The following is a 27472-nucleotide window of genomic DNA, read 5'->3' as shown; positions in this document are numbered from 1 at the left end:
CTACCCTACAGAGTAAGACCCATACTCATCGACTATTGTAGAGCCTTATCGTGACTTTCTGGATATTATGTGTCTGATTAAGTTTGGTTCAAATTTAATGGGCTTGTTTTGGAGGTGAATTTAAAATTAGCAATATGTATCTATTTATAGGAAATGCAAACTTTACTACGGCAACACATGACTGAAAATATTCACATGTCGGAGACAGTGAAAGAGCTCACCCAAGAAAGGAGAGACCTGCAGACCAAACTTCAACAGCTCGAAGATCAAATTAAACTCAATGGAAAAAATTCATTGTCTATGGCTAATTTGCCAGAAGGTGTTGACCAACAGGTTCGTTGTTCTCAAATATATTAAAAGAATTTCAGTACGAATATAACATCAAATCTGACATAGAGTTTAACGAAACAAAATTTATAACAGCAACCCATTCATCATCCATTTCATTCATATTTATTATGCAGGTTCGTTTTCTGTATGGACGATATATGCGCGTGGACAGCTATCGGAAAGCACTATTGTGGCAGAAGCGATACTTAATGGGAGTGGCAGCTGCTCTGGACCAATGGAGAACTCGCCTGGGAGATCCGGGAAGACCTTTCCGGTCTAAGGGATGGAAAAGATTCAAGTAATGGTCACTCATTGTTAATAATTCAACTTTTTCCGATATCTATAAAAACGTAAAAACACTACCATATATAATATTAATACTTTCGACCGAAGGTACTTGATGGAATTTGAATTTAAATTCTAATGGATTCAAGCTCTGTACTATTCCATTTAAGTCGTTTTTTGCGACCCGGGTTTCGCCTTTCGGCATCTTCAGGCGTCGTGTACACTCACCAAAGGCAAACACACACTGACAACGAACACCCTTAACTCTACCCTATATAGTAAATCGATACAATAAAGTAGGTAAAAACTCCATTACCTACCTATTTAGTCAGAAATTACAACAAAAAATACAACAAACAAATTATGAATAGCTGAAGTAAAAAACCTAATTAGTAAAAACCCTCTCTTATTAATAACAATACACTGGACAGCATATTATTATAATCGTCAAACCTATTTTTGTTGTTATAAAGAATTTTGACCTATTATTAGGTTTGACGATTTATTATAATAATATGCTGTCCAGTGTATTGTTATTAATAAGAGAGGGTTTTTACTAATTAGGTTTTTTACTTCAGCTATTCATAATTTGTTTGTTGTATTTTTTGTTGTAATTTCTGACTAAATAGGTAGGTAATGGAGTTTTTACCTACTTTATTGTATCGATTTACTATATAGGGTAGAGTTAAGGGTGTTCGTTGTCAGTGTGTGTTTGCCTTTGGTGAGTGTACACGACGCCTGAAGATGCCGAAAGGCGAAACCCGGGTCGCAAAAAACGACTTAAATGGAATAGTACAGAGCTTGAATCCATTAGAATTTACTACCATATATGTACGAATACTTTGCTTACTAATGTTTTGATGTCGTTTGCAGGTGTGTAGCCTTGACCATTACGGCAGTCTTCCGTATGAAATTCCTCGTGAGAAGGTGGCACACGGGTAATAGAATCGGAGCCAATATTCATCTCAATATACCCAATGTTTACCCCACTGAGTTACGGTGAGTGGACAAATATACACATCTCAGCAAAAATAACAAACAGTTCTGAGTAAAATATTCAGAAAATGCTACTCTTGATTTTTCACTCATTTTTCAACTATCACAAAACAGGAGATGGTTTTCAAATTTAGTGAAATCCACTTTTTGGCAAAATGAGAAAATCCGATATTTTCATTCCTTCTTTCTAAAAAGTTTGTGTTTTTTCTATTTAGTAGCATTTTAACCCATTCACTGCGTCCAACCCAACTGGTGCGTTGCCCATCAGGTGGCCATATTAGATATAATTAGCATGTTATTTAAATGTGGTAATTAAATATTAATTAACACAATCACTGGTGACCTTTTAATTACCACATTTAAATAACATGTCAATTATCTAATGGTCAACTACTCCAAACACGTCACACAAACAAATCACTTTTGAAAATTACCTCCTGATTAATATTTTTTTGTTTGAAAATATATAAAGTGCACAAAAAATAATAAAAATAATTATCCTAAAGAAATGACTGTTTCATGTTATTTCCAAATGATTAAATGTTTTATTTTCTATAATTTTTTTTCTTTACCTTTTTTCAGTACATCCAAATCTTACACCCATGTGCCGACATCGAGTTACCGCCCTAAATCTGAAATGCAAGGCCGACTTTCATTAAATAATCCATCCTTTGCACACGGGACGCCTTCGGCCAAGCCTCTGAGCTGGTCCATTGGAAGTGCCGTCAATATGGATCACGGCCATGCCCCTCACGCCCACGAGAGGCTGGCCAATCGACATGCCTCTGGACGGCAGCCGGTGCCTTTGCTATCTGCTCAACCCATAAATATGCCTTACAGGAGTAGGAACAATCCTGCTTACCGGGAGTCTTATGGAATGTATGATGTGGCGGATCAGTGGCACGCCCCAGACTCTCCGAGACTTCGGGAGCTACATCCTGACATGCCAGAGATGCACGCCGATGAACATATTTATTCACCGAGAAGGTTAAAACCATTTTCATTCATAATGTCTTCATTTCTAAGTTACTCAATTAGGGTTGGGGAGTTAAGAAAAACATGCCATTAACAGAGGTGAAGGGTCGAGATAGGCTGTGATCCTACATAAATATTGCACACTAAACTTTGTCAGTCTAACGTATTATTTTCATTGAACTAAGACTACAATGTGTAGGGTAGATAATGTTTGTTGGTTTTTAAAATTCAATTAAACGTTGCCTTATCCAAGCCATAGTAGATAATATGCAAAAAATATTTTATAGATAGAAGAATAATATTTTTTATCGATTATGGTTTGGTATAGTAGGTATAATGAATTTAAAAAAAAACTAACCAACACCATCTGTAATATGTATTCTTATTTCAACGAAAACAAATCGACACCTACGTAAAAGGTCAGAACTGCATCTTATTTTGACTTAATTGACTTTTATTAAATAATTTTAAAGTACATAATATACACGTTTTTGTAAAACCAAAAGTAAAAAATTATATTTTATTTAGAAGATATCAACAGTCGTAATCGGCAATCAGCATATAATGTTGTGGTAATCACAACATTAAAATGGCTCTACTGAAAAGTTATCATTTTGCAGTATGAAGTCGAAACAAGTATGACTGAAAAAGTGTGCACCATTTTTGTCGGATCGCCCATAACATACCTAAACTACTATGGTTTGTTTGACGCAAGGTTTATTTGAATTTAAAAAACCAGCACCATCTGAAAATTGTATTCTTAGTTCAATGTATACAAATAAATATGACTGACTAAGTTTAATGTGCACTATTTATGTTGAATCTTAACAGCCTACCACCACCATATAAACACGGTCGAAGCTATAACATATTAATTATAAGCCCAGAAATGGAATTTGGACACCTTATTTTGACTGTGGAATGGTTATAATGGCAAACCAACCCAATACACATCCTTTCAGACCGACTGCTTGAAAATTCTTGACTCATTACTATCTCCAATGATTTCAAGGATTTTTTATTTAGCCATTACTGGCTATTTATTTCAAACTATACAAGTTTCTAATTCTTCATTGAATAAAAGGATCCAATCAATTCGCACAATTTGTCACAAATATATATTAATATATTGTAAATGGGTAAATGTCAATAGGTAAACATTATTTATATGCTTAGTACTGAGTACCATTTGTGACTATTCTGTTGTCCGTTCATCAAAAGCTCTCTTCATGTTTTCTTTGTGTATTGTATCCCTTATTTATTATCCCTTATTATTAGACATAATTTTTAATATTGTTCTTTTGCAGTCTAACTTCTGACCATGAAGCAACATCACCAATTTTTTCTCGATATATGGATCGAGTGGAGCAACTCAACATCACACTTCAACGAGCCCTGAATACACCCAGAGACCCGCCGTAAACATAAAATTATTTTTTTAAATTAGTCTATGTAGCTTGTAATCTGTTTGGTATATTGACAATGGTTAGACCGTCTTTTATTGTACGTATTTGAATGTAATAATTTGTATAAAATTCATTTATTTTATCATTCATACTATGACCATTATTGCATTTAATATCAAACCTGGTTCTTCGGGTTTTGAGTGATGAATTACTATTTAAGACTCGGAATTTAAGTTTATATTGACCAACATTATTGGAAAAATGAATAATTTTAATAATTGAATCTCGAAGCATTTAGTATATTTTTTTTAAATTGACATTTTTAAATTATTTATAAACTTATTTTGGGCTTTTCATACAGATATCACCACAAATTAATTAATATTGCCATGTTATTTATTTTTAGAGTGCCATTATTTATAATCAGTACCTCAAAAAGTTTCTATTTTACAAACGAGCCATATAATTATTATATAAAAATTATTATTCCATGTGCCTATAGACGGAATTAAGTGAGATGTGTATGAAATAAATCTGTTGTGTTGTTAATAATGTGTATGGAATATAATTAGATTTTAATCTTACGGCTACATTATTGAATGCTCACTAACAATAAATTAATGCCAAAAAATAAAGTATTTAAAGGAGAGTGTTAATTTAGTACCTAACCTACCTAAAAGTAAATATTCAAATGATTGATTCATTCACGTTCAAAACTACAGTACCTGTACCTGTGCCGCCTATTTTCAATACTAAACATGAACAATGAAAGTTAATTTATTATATAAATATATTGTTACCACTGCATATTAATAACAAAAAAATATTATTTTAATAAAAATAACAACAATAGACCAAAGAATTCTATAAAACTGTTTGACAAAATAATGTTTAGTGTCTTTTGAACTGATTTATTAGTATTTTTTGTAATATGTAGTTCCTAGTCACCGTATTAGATTTTAATCTCGTATCGAATCTTTTATAATTTAAAATACACAAATTTAGTTGATAAAAAATGCTTAAATTAGGATTGTAATGTAAGAAATTCGAATATTTATAAAGTATTTTTAGTTTAATGACAGCCACCGACTTATGAAAAGAATGACAATTATTTTAGAAGAGCCATGTTTGTATAATTTTTATTGATTTAAATTTATGAGTAAATTTATTGTCTTTTTCTACAGTAGGTATTTTTTAGAAATAAATATGAATGATTAAAAAAATCCATTTGTAATTTATTATTTAATACACATCCACAACATTAACGTGACAGTTTTATACTAAAACACAACGAAAAGCGAAACACAACAGTATAAAACTTAAATCCATCAGAATATATTTGAGAATTAGACAATATTATGTAATCAAAATTTATGTAGGTGTTTTAATGGTGATGAATTTTTTTACTATTCTAGGGTTTGCAATCCATATGTCGGAATGCACTTGCAGGTGCCGCTTTCCGTATAATTGCTGTCCGTATCTAATGCCATACATTGCGGAAAATGTGTTTTAAGATGCTTCGGCAGCCGTCTTTCTGGCTGCATGTAACGGGCCTTGTAATCCTGTAATAAAATAAATCTACAACATTAGGTATATTTTCAGTACAAAAAAAATGAAAGATAAGAAAAATTTCAACAAAATCAGATGTTGATTTTCGAAATAGACATAGTCCCCTTCCTCCCTCTTTCCAACCCTTGAATATGGCTTAAGGCTTTCCTACCAGAGGCACCTAGCAGAAAAGTACGAAGCTTGCAATTTGAGACATTTTTTTGATAATTCGCAATTTCAACTGTATTATTCATAAATGTATCTGAAAACATTAAAAAGAAAAATATTTTTTATTTTAAGTCAAAGATAAACTTACAATAATTATTATTGTAAAAATATGTGAATTTGTCAAAGGACCCCATCTTATTATTACATATTTTATGCAGTGACGTCCCGTGGGGGTAGGCAGATTGAGCGTTGCTTGGGGGCGGCAGTTACTCGAAGGGCGGCAAATCGAGGAGAATCTTTTGGTATATCGCTCATGAGAAAGCAATACCTTGTATGCCATATGACACTTTTTGTGGATGAGATGAAAAAATATCTATATTCTCTATGATTCCATCAAATTTATCACGTATTTTTCGTATTCTACTATTAATCTTAATAGTGATGTACAAAAAATGAAGAATTTTTATGCCTTGATTGTGACTAGAAAGAGTTTTCATCATCTCGTGTTTTGTGGCATACTAGAGTTTTACTACAGTTTACGTAGAAATAGCTACGTAAACTGAGTACTAAATAACGAAAATATTTTTCATTCAAAAAAATTAGCTTACTGGTTGGAAACGAAATGCATTAATTAACATAAAACGTTTAACAGGGCTGTATTTTTTTGTCGGGTTCGTGATGTCAGTTTACTTCCGTTTCCTTTCGACGTCCTTGGTTACCAGAAACCACATGAACACGGATGATAAAAAATATTTTATACAAAAATGGGGCGGCATTTTGTTTAGTGATGTCACTGATTTTATGGTTGTGTTTGTTATTAAAGTTTTGTTTATAAAGGTCCTTTTAAGGGCCCATATGCTCAGCGTAGGTCAAAATGGAGTTTTTATAGTATTTTCAGAGCATAACCCTGGACATTCCTTAAACGTTGTAGATAATCTATTTATATAATTTTGAAGCCTTATTATCCTTTATATTTTAAACATTTGATGACTGCATAAAGTATTTTTATTACATAAAATAGTATTCTTTTAAACCTCTCTAATGTTTTAGAATATAGTCATATTTCAGTACATCCATATTATCCAGTTAAGATTTTTTAGATATATTAATTTTTAAACGTATTTACAAAACCATTAGTAAAATTAATGTTAACATTATAATATAGTGACATATTTACGATAAAAAAATATATTTTATCATCTTTGGAATCCCAAATTTGACAAGAATTAGGTATTTTATTATTCAAAAAATGGGCATGATTAACACATTTGAAGATAATTGAGTACCTTGGTATCAAAGTGGGACATAAGCCATTTACAAAATTTTACAGGAGACTGACAAACATGTGTGAAAAGTGACCGTTTTTCTTATAACATACCAACTTTAAACTCAAAAATCTCTATGAAAACTACCGTTTTTGATACTTTTAGTAGATTTTTTGAAAATAGCATCACTTTCACTACCATAATCAATTAAAACATGAATTTAGTGGGAGGTGGCGTATGTCCCACTTTGATACCAAGGTACTCAATTCTAAAGATACGGATTATAAGCTATGTCTTTGACCCAATGACATTATTAATGGACGACGCACTCAATACAGTAGCTACCAAGTAAATTCGCGCATTCGCATGTATAGGTAGACGTCACGCAATTCCATTATGCGATATCATGAATCGGGAATTTATAGCAATATGACCTTTATTGTAATGGCGTTAGAGCAGTGTTTCTAATGTCAATGTTCATTTGAGCGAACCCGTTCGAACCGAACCATCCGGCAGACCCAACAAAAAGCATCAGGAATTTATAGCAATATCACCTTTATTGTAATGGCGTCAGAACAGATTATGCCATTCGGCAGACCCGACAATAAAGTGAGTGTCATTTTTTTTCCCAGATGATTCGTCCATATTAATGTCATTGCTTTGACCATTCAAATGTGATAAACATCCTACGAATAATGATTGCTTTATAATAATTATTGACCTAAGAATAAGGTAGTATTTTTTTGAAATACGCCATTTCTATTGGCATTTCCCAGTGGTTAAGCTACAACATACGGCCGTAGCCATAAATTGACAAACGATAAATGAATTGACTTTGCTTTTGTTGACAATAATATATAAAAATTCAAATAAAAATAAGTGTCTGACCTTAATGACTCTGTGCAGTGGTAGAGTCGGCCTTCCGAGCTCCTCGCACTCTTTGACAAGCTTATCTGCATATGTCAAGAATTGTGTATCGGCTGCTTTCATTTCCTGGACTACATCCGTGTGATAAAATTTAATCCTCTCGACTTCTTTACGAGCCTTATCTTCTGCGAGTTCACGCTAATAGACAATGATATTTAATAATCGAAATTTTAATCTAAATAAAACAACATTGTTTAGCACTATTATCAAAGAAAGAAATCATGAAATTATGGAAAATTATGTGTGCCATATAACTTTTAATCACATCACATCACTGGTGGCGCAACAGCCCGGAATGGACTCTTGCGTCCTTTATCATCGTCCTTTAGTCGTCTCCTCGTTGAGATCTCCATCTTATGTTTGGGGGACTTAAGTGTTCCGGTGATACCAAGGACTATGCTAGTGGACTATCAGACAGACCAGACAGACCGAATATGAGGAAACAGAGATAAAGGGCATATTCTCAGGTTTTAAGGTAGTAGTCCTACTAGAGTTCTAGCATACAATATGTTAATCATCTGTCACCATTCAAAAAACCGACGACTGCGAAAGCTCAACTTTTCAATTGCAAAATTTAGATTTTTTTGTAGTAGACAGTCATACCTCTCCAATTGTATTTACTTTCAAGAGTAATAATTGAAAGGGCATCTTAACATGCAAAAAATACAAATAAAATTGATCAGTAAAAAATCACCTCCTGTTGTTGAACAAACTTTCTGTTTTCAAGTAGTAATCGCATCTTTTCTTCTCGCATTGCCACATCGAGCGCTTTTGTGTGTTCCTCATTCTTTATTCTGAAAATTATTATCCATAAACCAATGATGTTGATACCGCCAAATTGAGTCCTACTTTCTAAATTAATATCTTCAATAGTTAAGTTGTCTTCAGAATAATAATAGACTGCTCTATTTATTTATTTTCTGTGAATATTTCTCAGCTATTGGGTGGTATCCAACATTATCTCAGCGATTGGAATTATTAATTTCAAGGCGGACATTGAAAATCATGTTAATATCTAAGAGAAAATTATTAATCATTCTCTATATAATTATTGAATAATAATTAATCTCAATCTCTCAATAATAATTATTGAATGGTAAAAAAATGCACCTTGAAATTACAGTATAATATTATGTAATGTACGAAATCATCATTCGATGAATCATCTTCATCATATTCATCAAATCGCCAAGGTTTAAAATAATACTATTTTGTTGCATAAAAGTATCATTTTTGCGATTGTCTATTTGTACCAAATGATACAAAGACAGAGCATCATCATAATTACACAAATATCTTCCCAACAACGTTTACAAATTGTTCAGGCTTCAACTACAAATTTACCCCCGATTCTTCATTTTCAACTCATTAGCAGCGTTTTTTTTTTATCCAAATGTGAAGCAGTATTATGAGAATTAAAAATCATATTTCCAATATTGGGAGTCCCAAAGAATACTTTGATTGTGGATAATTTTATCATGCAGATTATCACAATATGACCGTAATATAATTATTGTAAAAGTGTCAACAGTTATAGTGATATGATAATAATAATCGTATACCTATTGGCGATTTCCGAAGCTCGCAAAGTTGCATTATCCTCTGCTTTTTGTGCTTCAGAATCGAGCCATTCCTTGTGAGCGTGCTTTCTTTCGGCTATTTTTGCTTCACAATATTCTTTTTTTTTCTGCCACAATTGCTTATCCCTGAAAAAAAATATATACCCATGCTACCTATGTATTAAGATAATTAGTACATAATAGTACTGTGTATAGTTGAGTAGTTACATGCCTAGCACAATATGATATCCACCAGAACAATATAATATTTTAATACAAATAAAAGTTTAGTCATAATGTGTAATCAATTATGATTTATTATTAAATTTTAAAATAATTTCAGCAACCTACTGTTGTTCAAGTTTCTCTCTAGTTTTATCCAAAATCTTTTTTTCTCTCTCCTCAATTTCCTTTGGTGTGTTTTTGAAATCACATCTAACTCTATCCCGAATACGAGTTTTCTCTTTCGCAATCTGGAAGGAAAATAAATATTACGATTGATTTATTATTCTCACTATCTTAATAGGGCAAGTATGTCCATCGCGTTTATGGATTTTGGTCGATTGCACCATAGAGTCCAAATTGAATCGTGAAAATGTAAAAAACGTAAAATCTAAGGAATTTAAGGGGGCAGGACTCACCATACCATTCCTACTTTTATTTCTTTGACCAGTTTACGTGAAAGTCATTTTAAAATTTACCATGAAGAAACCCACTTAACTTTGTTGTATAACTAGATTCACATTGCATCTCTCACGGCCTGCCGCATGAGTGAGAGATAAAGTAGAGGTGAATCCCTGCGCTTTAAACTGAGATGTAGTTATCTTACTGTCATGCAGTAGGCTTTATGGACAGAAACTGAAGAAAATGGAAGAGTGTGGTCAATCATCACCAGTTTTGATACAATAATGGATGATAGATACAGTCTATTTGAAGTTGGGCATGCCACGCCTATGATAGGGTATAAAATTGTAATGCGTAAAAATTAGTTACCTCTTTTTCTTTTTGAGTTCGCAATTGTTGAATCTTAAAATTGGTGTTGTTATAAATGTCCATAACTTTGTCTTCCATTTCTTCCATCTTGGCTTTTTCTTCGTTTCTCTGTCTAACTAAATCCAAAGCTTCATCTATGTAATTCTTTCTCGCTTGCTGTTCTTTCAATTTCTGATAAATATGATAGAAATAGCTGTAAGGTACATTATTAAATATATCGTAAAAATATAGTAGTTTCAATTACAAGACATATAGATTGACAGCGCCTGGTAATGTTAGTTCATTCTTGTTTCTCGAAGAGAATGCATTCACTATGCCTCTAAAAGCTTAAATAATGGTATTGTGCAAGCAGGGTCATAAGCTATTATGCAATGCAAGAAAAATAATAATTTTGTCACAAAATGTCTAATGGAACGGAAAAATGTATTCCTCAGGTATTTGCATTCACTTATTCTTTCGAACATTCAAGTCCAAGTGATGCTGAACAACTATGGTCGGGCAAACTGACAACCTGTTTTGGTCAAACTGTCAGGCGTACTCACGTGGCGATTTTTGTCATTTAACAGTGTGTTGAATGACAGTTGAACGTTAATTCATGTTGATCAACTTACAACATGAATTGAACGAAGTTTAGGTCCTCTCTACTCTTAGTCGTTCAGCATTCAAGTTGACTGGTTGCCTAGGCAAGTAGCCAAGACGATAAACAACTCTTATTGTGATGTCAAATTTGTCTCGATTTACACACATTGTTTGACACTGTTTTAGTTTATAAATGACATTTTTTATGCTTTTTCAGCAATATTTTCTTTAGCTTGTCGCCCCAAATTCACTTGACACCATCTTGATTATGACTATTACTACTATGACTTGATTATGTTCTTGTGGTGCAGTGCGTAAGGCGCTTCATCCAGGAGCTCTGGGTTCGATTCCCGATGAGGTCACAATATATTTATGTGATCTTATCAAAGCCTGGGGTTTTGTGATTGTTTCACTTCTATTAGTAAATACACTACCTATTGTTTCACTACACTACTGTCATTCGGAATCTTGGTCTGTTGTAGTGTTATAAACAATAGAATATAATTATGTATAACTTAAATCGATACGTGGGAACATTCCTTTCGATCAACATTCAACATATAGTTGAATGACAAAAATTGCCACGTGAGAATACGGCATCAAATGACGGCGTCGACACGTACACATGGTCTGATATTACGTCTGATCTGAACAAATCAGTTCGACCACCTGATAAAATCATAGCTTCCGTAAGCCTAAATAAAATATTTGAATATGTAGATAGGTAACAAAATGATTGTTCAATCTGAAAATTCATTAATCTATTGTTTTGCATCTTCTCTGATTTTTTGACAAATTGGTAACAGTGTCTCTATGTTGCGTAAGTATTTAAATTATATTAGTGATCAATTAATACGCTTAGATACCATTTTCTGTGAACATTCGTGTAGTGATTCTATTTCTTTGAGAGCGTTTTCGTTGTCTTGTTTTTCCATGAGAATTTCTTCTTCATGTTCCTTCATTCGTCGAGTTCTTACTTCTTCAGCCCTGAAATACAAACAGTTCAAATTGGAAAAACATAATGTGTAGAACTTGAAATCCTTTTTATTTACATCAAATCTGATTTCGGTACGATCACAATATTGATCACGCGCTTCCACAGTATTGATTTCATTACTAACTGAGCTTTGACTGCAAGAAACTCTTCATGACGTTTTTTCTTCCTGCATTGCTGAGTCTCAAGTTGACATTTCTTCCATTGGATCACATCATCACTTAGTTTTTTTGCATACTCCTTATCCAATTCTACGTTTCTGTCTTTCTTTTTTTTGTTGAACTCGCGCTGCATTTCTTGTTCTCGTAACATCTCCGCACACATATAAGCACTGAAAATGATATTTAAATAATTAACACAAAAATTCATTTCACACCCTTTTCAAATAAAAAAAGGTATATACTTACATGAAAAAGATCACCCAATAGATGTATTTTTATCTGTTTGAAAGATAATCTATGCTAGTTAGCCGCGGATTGTTAGTAACATCTAGTAAACATCTACTCCACAGTGGTGTAGCAAGGAGCAACTACACAGTAGCAGTCGTCTAAACGTATGAAAATTATACAAAAAAATTACCTCTGGTTAAGTTAACTAAGTAATTATGTTCTTAAGATTAATATTAAGATTATACCAAACAGGGTCGCACTTTGACATAAAAAGCCCATGTTTTGCCTATGTCCTGCAAGCCTTAATGAAGTTTTTTAATGGTCTTTTAGGTTGAATTGTTTCCATTGAACTATTTTTTTTATTATATTAATATGTTGAGAAAATTATTCCTTATGGGACAATTAAGGGGGATCCTTACACCAGCAGAGGCACCTAGCGGAAAAATACGAAGCTTGCAATTTGAGACATTTTTTTGATAATTCACAATTTCAACTATATTGGTTTAGATTAAACTTTATAATATGTTTGAGTGTTTAAAAAAGGAATGTTTTGTAACACGAATGCCTTTTTATTATTTTATATAATGCTTTTATAAAGAAATGTTTATAAATTGGCATCTGTAAATCCAAGTTCAGGCCTGCCACTAATTTTTGTCGAATAACTGAAATGTCATTTTGGCATTAATTTCATATCGATTTCCATAGCAACACACGTGTAAGTATAACAATTTAGTTGCGTTGCTTCAGAAAATAAGAAAAGCTTTATCTATGTTTTTATTCAAAATCGTTGAATAGTGATACAAAGAATACAACCTATATTTTAACATGGAACATGTTTTACTCATGATCTCCGAGCCAAAATCGTTACGAAAATTTAGTGGAGTCTCGCGGCGCCGGCTCGCTGGCGGCGCAGCCTAATATTTTATTTTATCATTGTTCACTAGTTCGCTTACAGTGCACCATAATGTTCGTCTGTAGAAAAGTAAAATTATTTCATTCATTTGGATTCGGTTAATTTCACAAATAAATTTTCTTTCTAATTTGGAAAACCAGCATTCAGACATTAAGTAGGTAGAAAATCAGATATTCGGCAGCCAACACGTAAAAGCATGTTCCATGTTTAATAATTTCAGCCGTCAGGGCTTAAGTAAGTATTTTTTTTTAATCTTTTTTTTTTCAGTTTAAACAGATAAATTTAAGTGTTATTAAAATCTAAATATGTCACCTTTCAAGAACCTTTGGTTCGTCTATCTGTTTGAAGAACGTATCTCTGGCGTCGGCCGACATTTTCTCTCGTTCCTTTTGCTTAGATTCCATCAGTTTCTTATAAAATTCTATGAGCTTTCTTTCTTCCTCTTCCTTTTTTAATTTTGGCTGTTCCTCTAGCTTCTCTTTCAATTTCTTCGGAATAAGATAATATTTAAATATATTAAAAATATTATGTAAAATTATATTACGGATACATTCCGTCCATATCCGTATCCATAGCGGTGATTTTCTTTGACGCAGATGGCGCAATCGATATTTAAAAAGGGGCAACGAAACAGTTCAAACCAGTCATTCAATTATTAAATTATACTAGAATCCTCAATATTATTTTAATACATTAAAAGAATATTATTTAGTGTGTAGGAAAATATTTAAATGTACTTAATACAATCAGTCGTTGTCGTGTCAGTGCGTTGGCCTTACACGTCAATAAACGCGCCACTACGAATACTGCACCTACATTAATGCTACGTCTCTCTATATTATATTTTCGCACAATCGTATCTTATTTTTTCAATTGTTGTCAAGTTTATCTGGAATCGAAAAAAAATGCATCTAGCAATCTAGGTACCATTTTTTTCGCAATATTGGGACCTCTAAAAAACCCACACAAATGATTGTGAAGGGATAACTTTCAGTTGGCAACTTGGAGAAGTTGAAAAATAATCAAATTAATATATAGAACATTTTAAATAGACTGTTGAGGGATATATAAAATAGGAACCTTTAATTCGCCATACAAGAGTCCAATAATAAAATTATCTCCCTTATTACTACTATAATGAAAATATTATGGTCAACACATTAGCTGCGATATTACCATTGTTCTTTTCGAAGAAATCTAGTAGGTATTTTTTTCTGCAAATAACTTATCTTCTTACCCTGTTTAGCATATTTTTGTCGACAATAGTTGATAATGTTAACACTAGTGTTATTAGGACAATTAGATCGTTACTTTTAATTGCACAATAAAACAATTATAAACAATCTACCTACATCGTATCGAATAGGTATAATTCTAATATGCATGCGCTGTTCATTATCTATTTTTTTATTACAATACATTTATCTATTTGTCTATCTGTAACGCATCAGAGAAAACATATATAAATATGTAGGACAGAGCGAGTTAAGGAGAATAAGTAGGTATCTACATGTAAAAGCAAATTCTAAATTTGAAAAATCGCAATTACATAAAGCAATCGTTTATTTTAATCGGGCAAACCGGAATAGGCTCATGAGTTGGTATGAGCCAAACCTATTTATTGTGGAAAAAACTACGAATTCAGTAAGCTACGTGGGGGTCACTAAAGTTAAAAAGAATACGCACCATTTTTTTTTGCCTCCCTCTTGCAAAACATATTTTGCAAATATTGATGAGGGTATGTGTAAAAGCAGGCGCACACACCGAGGGCGGGGTTTCGGGTCCGAACCGCCCCCAGAAACGGAAAAATTCAAATAATTTAGGTATTTAAATGGAATATTACTTATTTTTATTCTTCATCAGGACCTCATGACTGAGGATCGTGACCCGGATGATATGGCTGTCGAAAAGCTTTCTGAACAGGTTGGCTACACTCCTCCCGGCATTCTACGATACGTAAGACCAGTGGCCACTGGGAGACCCGTGACACTCATAAATTGATGCAACTATCTGGGGCATCCAATGTGGACACTAACGATCCTTATAATAGTTACGACTGTTAAGCCACGCGAATTAAACAACTACTTGTGAATTCGACAGCTTATTTTTATACCTGCAGGCTAGTTGTTTATAGCTAGACTCAAAGTGCGGAATGTCTGGGTATGGGGAATGTAGATGGAAAACAGCGAGGTTCGGTAATTGAAGCGACGAGAAACTATAAGTAATAGGCGCGGTAAATATGGAAGGTAGTAGCAAGTGCAAAATTTTCTTAACCCCACCCCTTCAAACAGCCTTAAAAATTAATAAAAAAATATTTTTGATATTTTTTAAATGCACCCCTATACCACTTTTCTGCGTGCGCGCCTGTGTACAAGTAAAGTAATCCCCGTATGTTCTTTCTGCGAAAATGATACAGGATACAGACCGGACAAAATGTTAAATATTATTACCTCATACGAATCTGTCCACAATTTCGTCATATTGTGTGATGCTGTATTCAGAGCTTCAATATAGGCAGCCTGTTTTTCAGCATTTTCTTTGATTGGATCCTTTTTCTGGAGATTGCCTTTTATACGATCCCATTCTGACTGGTGAATCACGATTGGTTTGTTTGACATTTCAACAAAGTCAAGAATTTCTCTATAACATCTAGATAGGTGGGCACTTAAACTGATCTTTCCATATAGGTACCTACAACAATTCGTATGTATACAATATCTATCTATTATTATATTTTATGAGGATTGTATCAAAATGCAATCGACATAACATTCACCATATTATTATGAATCAGTTGTTATTGTATCCTAGCAACTTCGCTTCATCCCTTTCATAGATAATGTAGGTACCTACATAAAATCGCTTTCTCTATGTTTGGATACTGAATAAAAAAAACTATATATTTTTGTGTTGGCTATCCTGAATTATTTATAATACTTAAGTAACTATGGAGTAAAATAATACATTTAATATTATTGTTGGGGAACACTCTATTCAGTATATTCGAAAGAAAAGTTAATTTGAATCAATAAAAATATATTTAACGAAATCATACTTCGAATATTGTGGTGCTTTTGCCACTGAAACATGGTCACACAATAATAATTATTATTTATTATTATGTATTTTCGTATAAATTATTAAAGGCTGTATTTGTAACAGCTTGGTCAAGGAAAACTTAATTGCGTGATTAGGTATTTATTATAAAACATAATTTTCTTTTTAAAATATTATTTTATTGCTATCTGAAGAGCTATTAAAATGTATTCGATATCACAATGTTTGATGTTCCCAGTGGCGTAAAAGCAAATTAATAACAATAAAATATCAATTTATTAACTATAATATTATAAGACTATTGGATTACCTTTATTCCATGCCAAATTACGACTTTCATTAAGGAGAATAATATCGTATCGTAGGTAACAATGATGTACATAATAATAATCAGTGGCGCACCCAGGGGGGGGGGGGGGGGCAAGAGGCCCTGGCACCCCCCAAAAATGAAAATTATCAGAATGATTTTAAACATTAAAATTGAAAGCCAATAAACTATGCCTTTGGGCTTAGACAAATAAAAACACGGCAAAAAATGATTTGTAATAATTCTCCAGCACCCTTTTTAGAAAAATTTCTTAGATTTTAATTTCTAACACAAAAATTTCGAAACACCAATGTCAGGTTTTTTTAGAAACCCAATCCTTAATGGAACTGTCAAAAAATTCTCGGTGTCCATCCGAATTCCGGAGTGGTGTAGGTCATGGCTGGGGAGGGCTGACAGGGCTTTAGTCTGGAGGCCCGGGCTGTGGGGGGCCCGGCGTGTCGGGTTGACCAGATAAGTGAGATAAACACACATCATAAATTAGCTATTATATTTCATGGCCATGAACATTTTCAATTACATATATAATTGTGCAATATATTTTTTGATTATTATGTGTCAATACTCGACAGCTCCATTATTAAAGTAGATGTATTAAAAATCGCCAATAATTCACTGTATAAGTACCCTCAATTTGAACTAAAACACAATTTGATAAACGTTAATGTAGTGTTTCACACTGCCTTTAATCTTAGCGGTAGGTAGGGGGCCCCAAATATCCTAGCCTGAGGTGCCGCTTCAGGATGTGGGGACCATGGTGTAGGTACACCGAGTGCAATAGACAAAAGACCGATAAACGAGAAATTAGGCTGTGAAGAAGAAATTTACATTCTCTTCCTTGGGCCCCCCCCCAATATTAAATCCTGGGTGCGCCACTGATAATAATTGTATAATTTACACAGATATAGTAGGTACTTTGCATATAAACTATTTTACGACACGTGTTTCGCTCATGTGTGTTTGCAATTTATTTGTGATGAATAGCACGTGATAGATAAATACTTACTTTAAAATTTAACGTGAATTGCCACCAAGCACCAAGTAAAGTTGAAAAGTTAAAAGCACACCCATTCTACGAAAACAAAAGCTTTCATATTATATGTAATAGCTTTAGGGATGCGCAATGATGGTTTCTGACTTGGATATATAATATCTCCAATAATATCTTCTTTTCACACTATATCGATTAGATTGTGGGGTTTACTTACTTATTTTACCATGTCACGCCCCAGCATTAGGGCATAGGGCAAGCACACGTTCGCACCACTTCCCTCGGTCCATCGTCAACTGCGCCTTCTGCCATGTCAGACCTGCGTGGGGTTTATCGAACTTTTTATTTATTTATTAGACCATGTCCGATCCTAATAGGATTATATGGGCTTTCACAGAGTGGAGATTTTGTATGAACAGATTTTAGTTTTTACGAGAAATGGATGTTAGCCACTTGCACTTAGATACTTTTTATTGAACTAGTTAATTAGTACATTTTTTATATTTGCATTATTTTCTGAAAAATCATTAAGTATCATAATAATTAATAATATAAGTACCTAATAGTATCTAAATCACTTTACGCCCACGATGACCGAGCGGGTAACGTGTCGGCTTGTAATGTCATGGTTCCGGGTTCGAATCGTATGTCTGACAGTAAAAACACATGTTGTTTTTCAATGTGTGTTTGGAAATAGAGTATTATAGACCTAATAGGTTGAGTATGTGGCTAACATCTATTCCTCGTAAAAACAAAAACCTGTTAATACGACATCCATCCTGTGGAGGGCCATATTATAATCTTCTCAGGATTGGACGTGGTAAAAAAATAATGGTGTTAGCTGTCAATTCTTGGCGGAATGACATAAAATTACCCACCTAATTACAGTAAAAACACAATATTAAGTACTTATTCCACATAATTTATTTAATAATGATTAGGATATATACAAAATTACAGCTATGCATTTATATCAACCATTTCAAATGCAGTATTGTTTATTTTTATTTACTTGAATCAAATAAACGTCACAACTTGCATTAGATATATCTATTTATGATTTTATGCAGCTTGAAGTAACTAACTACGATTATATTAGTATATTTTTAATTGACTTATTTTTTAATACCTATTGCATTTAAATATTGTTTATGTTTTAATATTATGTTTATAAATAGGTACCTAGTGAATAATAATATAATTGTGATTGAATCTATCCTACCATTATTAAATTATGCGGAAAAAAGTAAGTAATACAATTTACATAATATTATTGTGTTTTATTTTGATTTGTCTTGCACATGATAATAATTTCTGCTTGCTCCTGTCTGAACAACAGCATCGAGAATACTTTGTTGGAGTTCTAGAGAGATTGTCGAGAGAGAAATAAACAATCACAAAATCAGTAGCTTGCCGAGTGGCCGGGAGTAAAGACGTGTGTGTGTGATCGTATCCTGAGATTTCAGTATACACGCGGGAATAACTTCGCTTTTAAAACTAGATGTTATTTTTGTATTTCGAACACAACGTTAGATAACAATAGAGTTTTGACAATATAACTAATAACAGACAATTTAGAAGATTTTTATATTGGTGATACATAAACATTTACAAAATAGTCGCAAACCATAATTTATTGCATATCAATTTGTTTTTTCCTGGTGGTAATTATAATACATCTATCAAAGTTTTAAGTGCAGTTTTTATTTACAATACTATTAATCTGTGACATTAACTTATGCAAGCAGATAATAATAATTACTATCTAGGTCACTATTTCGCTGCGAGACGTTGAAGACTAGATTAGTGACCGATTTGAGTAATAATATGTTGTATTTTATTAAAACGCTACATGTACATATTAATATAATGTGAATATATAAATTATTAACATTTTAATATAAAATCATGAAGATGAAGTTTGAATCTAAAAAGAGCGCGGAAATGTTTGTTTCAATGTGTAGTGACACTGTTAAGTGTAGAACAAATTTATTTCGCTGGTGGAAATATTCAACGCATTTGAGGAGATGGAATTTTTGTATGTTGACTTTGATGATTCTTGTCGGCTGCCTCGGTGGAGCATCGTCCCAGGGTAAGAGACCGTCCACATCATCTAATTGAGTTAATTAATGATGACGTTTAATATTTGAATGTGAATGCGACTCTTCAATTAATGCATGCGAGTATTTGTGTGAGTAAGTGGTGACTGTTACACACATGGCATCGTCGTTTTGTAATGTAATCAAAAAGTATGTTCAAGTATGTACGACATAACATAAAATATTTATTAGTGTGATTAAAGTGGACCATGAAATAAAACAATACAATATACTTTATCATGTCTCGTGAAGTCATCAATAATTTTAGTTGTACGGTGACCGGTAGTGTTATTGTTATTACAGTAAAAAGCGATATTCTTTGACGCAAATGATGCAACCGATTTGTCAGAGAATTTTAAAAGAGACCTCGAAGCAGTTCAAACCAGTTATAAAATTATTAAATTATGCCAAAATCAATAAAAGCTGCGTATTTATCAACTCATTATCTATTTAGATTTGACATAATAAACGCTCAACCATCATTCAACAATGATATAATTATTATTGTACGTCCTGTGAGAGTAGGCAGATCATGCGTGCATAAATTGCGAATATGTATTGTACCTATACCTATCTGCATATTTTATAGCAGACTTCGTGGGCATACAAATATTATTTTTTTCTCGTAGGGGGTGTCAAAATCGGTTACATGTAAATTGTACATAAATCATTTCACCGTGTCACAGTTCGCCGTGAGCTTTCTTGTTGGAAAGAGATGACCGTATACTTACTATACGCATACGGTCTCCAATTTTATTAGATTCAATATGAACATTAATTAGATATTCATAGTTGATTTTGGCATAATTCATGGATTCAAGAATGAAAACCTAACCAAACCTAATAAATAGTCCAGTATATCGGCTATTTTCAAAATTTGCTTACTGCTGGCTTCCTGTAAAGTGTAAACCGACAAGAACCGTGTTTTATTTAAACATGAATTTTATGTCAGTACTATATGACCCAAAGAGGTTTGACGGTCTTTAATAAACGGCCATATATTTCCGATACAACATTTCACGGTGAAGTGTGATATGCTGAACTGCATACGTACAGATTTCCGGACACGGTCAGAATCAGCTAGTGCATCGAGCCGTTGCGTGTCTAAATGCGTCACTTGTTTTTGTTTGAAGCTTTTACAAAGTTTGGGGATGACAGTCTTACAGTGTTTTGTAGATAGATTATGATTATATTCTTATTCCGCAATATCAGAAAGAAATCAAGAAAACATAGATTTTTTGACGATGTCAGGTTTGGCCATTACAGAGTGGAGGTTTTGTGTTAACAGATTTTGTTTTTACGAGAAATGGATGTTGGCAACCTAGAGTTACTGGAATGAAAACCTAAAACAAATGATTGCTAAAAACCAATTCTCACAAAATAAAAACTTTTATGTTGTTTGTTATGAGACACCATCAAAAACCGAGGAGAATGCACGTACATATTGTATAATACAAGCCTGGGTAGATAGCTGCTACATGCATAGTTCTAGGTACATAAAATTATGAATGAATAAATCCATGCATTCGCGGTTTGTTTTAAGACTTATAAGTTATAACCGTAGCTGGTAGTGGAGGTGGAACCGAATCTTGAGAATCCCAAAAATGTTGGAGTACTTACGTGTTTTTTATACAAATCAACCGTTTATATGTATATTATAGAATTTTTATATTTAATATTTTTAAGAATCTAAGAATCTCTGCATTTATTCGGCCATAAGTTTTCTTATAGTTTTATGACTGTAGGCATTTTGAGGGGTATTTTCTACTGTTATGCTCAGCTCTGGTTTCGACATGCCTACTTAAGTAGGTACTATAATATAGTGCATATATAGAACACATTATGTTCTTAAATCTAGCTAGATGGACATTGTACCGTTTGGTGTGGATATTCTAACTTTGCAGTAATTCTAAATGCGTACGACCAAAATACGATTAATTTTGAATAACTTAATGTCACACAAAAATAATGATAATATAAGTAGTCGATAGTTATATCGGTCCATTCTATAAATTAAAAGTGAATGCTAACGCAATTAACATAATATTTACAATTATTTCCACCACTCATCACTCACCAATCATCACTCTAAAATACATTAAAATTATTAATCACGTCCAAATCCAAAATATTAATTTTAATATTCAGATGAGGTACCACGTCTTTTATCCGGTTCAATGACTACTAAAAACAGTAAGCAGAGTGCCTAGGTACTTGGTTCAATTTTTATTTAGGACGGTGGTGACTGATGAAATGAATTAAATTAATTTAAAAAAAGCAATTGAAGATAATCGAATATATCTATTTAATTTATGTCATTGATTTGTTCGAGGGCTTGGAGTAATTTTGGAAGGTACCTACCTAACTACATAATATTATCTACTTAATTTGTTGACTGATACTGGACACTATATTGATGGCCCCCACAATGGAGGGGGGGGGGGGGCTGACAAGGTTTTAGCCTTGGGCTGACGAAGGTTCTAGCCTGAGGCCGCGGCGTGGTGGGTCGACCTGATAAGTGAGATAAACAGAAGATGCCCTAATGGGGAAAAATTTATTCTTATTATTAATCTATTTTAGTTGTAGAGTCTTAACATTTTGAAATATCTAGTTGTGTGATGCAGTATTCGACAACTCCATAATTCAAATGGATTTATTCAACAATACAAAAAAATCGCTAAATATACACCGAATACCCTTAATTTTACCTGAAACAATATTTAGAAAACGATTCTGCACAAAGTCCCACTGCCTTTAACCTTAACCCTAGCAATGGGCAGGGGGCCCGCCAAAGATCCTGGCCTGGGAGGCCGCTTCAAGATGTGGGGGCCATGGATCAGATAGTTAGAAATACTTTACATTGCTCAGCTGTTCTTAATTTATGCCAGACATTGATCTATGCATCGGAGGTAAAAATTATTTATGTTACCGTCTGTGACTGACTTTTCCCAGAATAAATTTTATTGTTAATCTCGCGGTGCCGTCTTGTATCGACGCTTGGCGTCAACATTTTAATAGGTACGTACCTCAGTCCTATATCAGACGTCAGACGAATGCGTTTTCCAACATTTGTAGAGTAGGAATAATTTTCAGGTTGCGTAGTCAACATAGCCTACGACTATACTGCCGCTTACCTTCTTCTGCACGATGAGTATTGAGTTGTGATTATATTATGCTGCACGTCGCGTACTATCACGTGACGTCACAGTAAGCTGCCGCTACAAGAAAAAGTGTGTAATATCGTTTTTATTGGTGTTTAAAATGTTATCAGACTGATGCTCCCATCCCGTAACACATTTTGAACCTTTAGTTTAAACGAACATTGTCAGATAGTAAAATATGTCGAAATCACCAGAACAACAATGAGGTCACCTCGCGTTGTACCGCACTGCATCGACACTTGCATGACTCAATGAACTTTTTTTTATCATTTTCTACACGCCTACACATTTTCGACTCATGACAAAATCGCGTATTTTTTGTTTTCAGAGCTTTGCACTATGTATTTTCTATAAGAATGTAGTCTATTGTCTATGGTCTGCAGGTTTTGTTTTGTTCAAAATATTATCTATGGATGCGATATCGTAATTTTAAAATTTAAAATTATTACAAAGTAATTTTAACGTACGTACATGTAGAAACTATTAACATTAATTGAAATTAGCATGAATAATGAATAATAATTCAAAATACATTAGAGTTGGCACTCTCTATCATAGAATTTACAGAGATGGTGATCATTCAAAATATTCTGCAAAATGACGAAACCATAGATAAAATTTGTCGTCGTGACAGCGTGACAGTACGCAACGTGCATCTCAATATAATGACAACTTTAGAATATTATGTTTTTCATTATGGAAAGCGTCCCCGTATTAGGTATATATCCTCAGCCCTTGATTATTAAATGACTACAATACAAAATAGTTCTTTTGACGTATTTGCTCGTCATAGTCTTAGCATACTAGATATTAAACAAGGAGTTATGTTTCACTGCTATTCTATAATAATTACAGAATAATCAATTAATTATTTTATAGCGTAAAATAGTTTCAGAATACCCCTTTGATCAGTGGACGGTGGAAATAATGGACATGCCTTTACCATTATTTCTCATAAATAAATGTAAAATGTAAAATGGAATTACGTCTCAAATGTGAGAGTAACGTTTTTAGAAAAAAACTGCAATTTAATACTTTTTACAGATAACTTTCATTTTAAATAATCAATACGCATCACAGGATATTAAAATATATATTTTTAGTTAATAAACAGTACCTATCAGTTAAAAAAAAAACTATATAAAATGTGAGTTTTTGGACGCCTGATTTTATTGAGACATCGTATTTTATTAATATTTCTATCATTAAAATGTTCTTTAGAAGGTGACAGAATCAATGACATATTGAAGAATGAATTTTGAAAAAATTATAGTACCTATGTACCTATGTATTAGGTACGAAGTAGGAATCACGCACACTATTGCACGCCAACGAAGGTCTTGGGAAGTTGCTTCTGGGACATTTTCGGCACAACTTTGAAGAGCCGCCACGGTATACGCTTACATAGCGGGTGTGGAAACGTGGCGGGTGGTGGAGGTAAAAGCAAGTATGTATGTATTAACGTATATTATTTTTAATTAAAAATATCGATTTTTTACAAAAAATAAGTAGGTTTAAATTGTTTTTTTTCTTTTTTGTACCGTATATATAAGTATTTTCTGCGAAATTATACTGTTAAATAAATAATGATTAATTAAAATAAACGATACCTGCCTATTATAAATGAAATTGCCTGTACGGAAATGCTGATTGAATGAACAAAAATCACACCTATACTGTAAGTGGACTTCCGATAATTGACTCAATAAATTTAATCCCACAAAATTAATAAAGCTAACGGTTGACCATAAATAAATAATGGAAGCAAAAAACTCCCAAGAGCCTATCATTATCGACCGAACTATTTATTACCGCTTGATATATTACTTTATTGTAAGTTACAGTCTGAATATCGTCGGCCAATGCATAAGAAAAACAATCGATTTTATAGACCGACTAGTGGTGATATTATTTAGCCAACTAATATCAATTATGTACAGTGTAAAATATAGGTTATCTTCTTTTCTACTGACATGATATTGTCATAGTTATTTATAATATAAGTATATTATAATCCTGATTAATACTTTTTTTATCTATGTATCTTACCTATTTTTATTTTCCCATAAGTCATATGCAAGTAGGTACCTATTGATATAATCACTAATGTATGTTTAGTTATTGGTTTCGTAAACCCGAATAAAAAAATATGAAGTAAGTAATATAAATTTTATGAATATTGGATAATGAGTTTTTATAATAAGTGGCGTTTAGATAAGACATGAGCGTGTTATCCACGAGATTAAATTAAGGGTTATGTAAATTTAATGAAAAATGCTATCTATGTTTTTATTGTTTGATTATTTATTTTTATAATCCCACTTTTAAATAGCATTCTAAATGAAAAAAAATACGAATCGCAGCGCTCGATAATTTTACAAAAATATTAACAAAGCAGGTAGGTACTTAGTTATCTAATTTATTGTATATTTCATAAAAATAAGATTTTTTTGTTGTATGGCCTATCTCAGAGGGTAAAATTGTTTTTTCCACGAGACGGTGCGATAGTTTTGGGGAGTTCATAAATCAGAATGGCGCACCGGTGCACTCCGGTCCATTTCGAGCCCTGCTTTAAAGGTTAATTTGTAAATAAATTAAAACACTGAAAAAAATGCATACATATACAAGGTTTTCTATCAATAGATTTAATATTTTATATAAGTACCTATGTCCTATATAATTATGGATAGTTGTATTTACTTTTGTTTCTATACAATTCATAAATATTATATTAATTCTTCACATAAGATGAAAGTCCAGAGTTAAAGTATTCATGCTCGCGGTCAATATGAAATTATGTATGGGTGAAATATGCAGTTTTTTATTATTTATATATGGAAAAGGTGAAGTACAGCAGACCACACACGTCAACAATCGCCGTCTGCAATGTATATTGTATGCGTACGCGTACAGTATGTAATACATTCCACTCACTAACTTCAGGCATATTATAATATGCTTTTAATGGTCAATAAATTTAATTTGTGCCTATCATAACAGCGAATAGGTTTTTTCTTCATTTCTGCATGAGCACGGAGAGGCAAATACCTGTAATTAAAATTGATTGAATTGCTTGCGACAATGTTAATTAAACGGTAGTTAATTTTTAAAGATTGATGAGAAAATTTTTGTATGTATCAGATTAAAAGATGAACTCTTCAATATTTGAAGTTTATTATGCTGGAAAACACGAAGCCGATTAATTTGTGATGGAATTTTGTTGTGTTAAATATAATGGTAAAGATAGACTGACTATTAATCTAACTATTCTAATTCACATTTGAATTATTTTGTAGAAGTGTTCTTTGAAACATCCTATTCTCCTAAACAGATCTATCAAATCTATCCTAAACAGATTTATGCATCATTTTTTAAATCAATAGTCCTACTAAAATATTACGTATATAAATAATAACTAATTTAAGTAGGTTGTTTCAAAGAACTCCCTTCTAACATATTTCAAATGTTCTGTACGACAAGGTTGCATTTTGTAACCATTGCTTTTTAATATATATTCGGAGTTTATATAGTCAATTGATGACACCTACAATGGTGTAATGATTACTGGTAGATGGATAAATAATCATCTTTTAATTTAACTAAAGTAAACACCATGAGTAAGACATAAATGAACTTAGTATGAATATGCAAAAAACCGATTTTATGGTTGTCAGTAAATAAAACGTCTGAGATGTCCGCCTGCACATTGAGGTAAGCCTATAAGGAGGGTGGGGCATGTAAAATACATCGATTACCGTATACCTACATGAATACTGGAATACCATGATGAAGGCAAGAAGCACTTTTGAAATTTTTTATCGTCTCTTCTGCAATTTAGACACAGCTCTGGATACTCAATGGAAGGCGATCAGGTCAGCGCTCGAAATGGAATATTTTACGAACCGGAGCGCTCAATATTTTATGAAAATGTTAACATAGTTATCTAATTGCTTGTGTATTTTTTTTTTAAATAAGTGTGTTATGCCGTGTCCACATTGGCAACAAGTTGTTGGCAACCTCATTAAATTTCGATTAAAATAATTTTTGGTCAAACAAATTTTGATAATTATCGTGAAATTTAATGAGGTTACCAGTGAAGACAAAACTTTTAGATTTTTACGTTAAATGGCAAATCTAGCTCACTGTCAAATTAATATGTCCACGAGACGGAGCGATAATTTTGGTGATTTTACGAACTGGAACGGCGCTCCGGTGCGTTCCGGTCCATTTCGAGCCCTGGATCAGGTGCTAGGTACACTCGTACTGGTCTACGAAGTACGGCGTAACATGACGATAAGTACGTATTATAAAATATTAGACGAAGTTGTAGGCGATCGCTAGTTATCGATGCAGTGACGTCCCTAGACAAAACGCCGCTGCATTTTTTATACAGTATTTTTTCATTCTTTCATGGCTCAAATATCTAAGAAATGTGCTGTATGGATGCATTACTAACAAAATATATACCACTCACTACATCTAATTTAAATGCTATCACTACTTCAATGGACA

The 27472-nt window shown here is 32.8% G+C and overlaps 3 protein-coding genes across 7 annotated transcripts in view; 2 read left to right on the top strand and 1 right to left on the bottom strand.

The window, feature by feature from the left end:
• Plp (Pericentrin-like protein) overlaps positions 1–4131 on the top strand; it is a 59517-nt gene extending 55386 nt beyond the window's left edge. For all 5 annotated transcript variants that reach the window (XM_085952760.1, XM_085952759.1, XM_085952758.1 and 2 more), the window contains 5 exons: positions 151–333; positions 465–628; positions 1489–1614; positions 2194–2598; positions 3894–4131. In XM_085952760.1, the coding sequence (XP_085808886.1) occupies positions 151–333; positions 465–628; positions 1489–1614; positions 2194–2598; positions 3894–4008 (993 nt within the window). In that variant the 3' untranslated portion in view covers positions 4009–4131. The remainder of the gene's footprint in view (positions 1–150; positions 334–464; positions 629–1488; positions 1615–2193; positions 2599–3893) is intronic.
• A 968-nt stretch (positions 4132–5099) lies between these two features.
• On the bottom strand, positions 5100–18019 carry LOC147067993 (uncharacterized). The gene is made up of 11 exons (XM_085952764.1): positions 17918–18019; positions 15778–16018; positions 13640–13815; positions 12153–12356; positions 11898–12018; positions 10453–10623; positions 9811–9932; positions 9463–9606; positions 8595–8694; positions 7862–8038; positions 5100–5554 (listed from the first exon to the last, which is right to left on the bottom strand). Exons 2-11 carry the CDS (start codon positions 15943–15945, stop codon positions 5399–5401), a joined length of 1539 nt encoding a protein of 512 aa, XP_085808890.1. The 5' UTR covers positions 15946–16018; positions 17918–18019; the 3' UTR covers positions 5100–5398.
• A 1475-nt stretch (positions 18020–19494) lies between these two features.
• Reck (Reversion-inducing-cysteine-rich protein with kazal motifs) overlaps positions 19495–27472 on the top strand; it is a 168159-nt gene continuing 160181 nt past the window's right edge. Inside the window, exon 1 of the mRNA XM_085952763.1 lies at positions 19495–19792. Within this exon, the coding sequence (XP_085808889.1) occupies positions 19609–19792 (184 nt within the window). The 5' untranslated portion in view covers positions 19495–19608. The remainder of the gene's footprint in view (positions 19793–27472) is intronic.

Source organism: Rhyacophila brunnea, unplaced genomic scaffold (genome assembly GCF_057557595.1).
Source record: "Rhyacophila brunnea isolate RB1 unplaced genomic scaffold, BYU_Rbru_1.0 scaffold_3, whole genome shotgun sequence".
NCBI lineage: Eukaryota > Metazoa > Arthropoda > Insecta > Trichoptera > Rhyacophilidae > Rhyacophila > Rhyacophila brunnea.
Note: the sequence above shows the minus strand (reverse complement) of the source record. Positions and strands in the feature narration are given on the sequence as shown.

Excerpts from the sequence above, each read along its gene's own strand:
- LOC147067993 (XM_085952764.1), bottom strand. The coding sequence starts at position 15,945 with ATGTCAAACAAACCAATCGTGATTCACCAGTCAGAATGGGATCGTATA. Across the intron at positions 9,933-10,452 it reads GAACTCAAAAAGAAAAAGAG|ATTGCGAAAGAGAAAACTCG; the intron begins GTAACTAATTTT and ends TTTTCCTTCCAG. Across the intron at positions 5,555-7,861 it reads CACTGCACAGAGTCATTAAG|GATTACAAGGCCCGTTACAT; the intron begins GTCAGACACTTA and ends ATTTTATTACAG.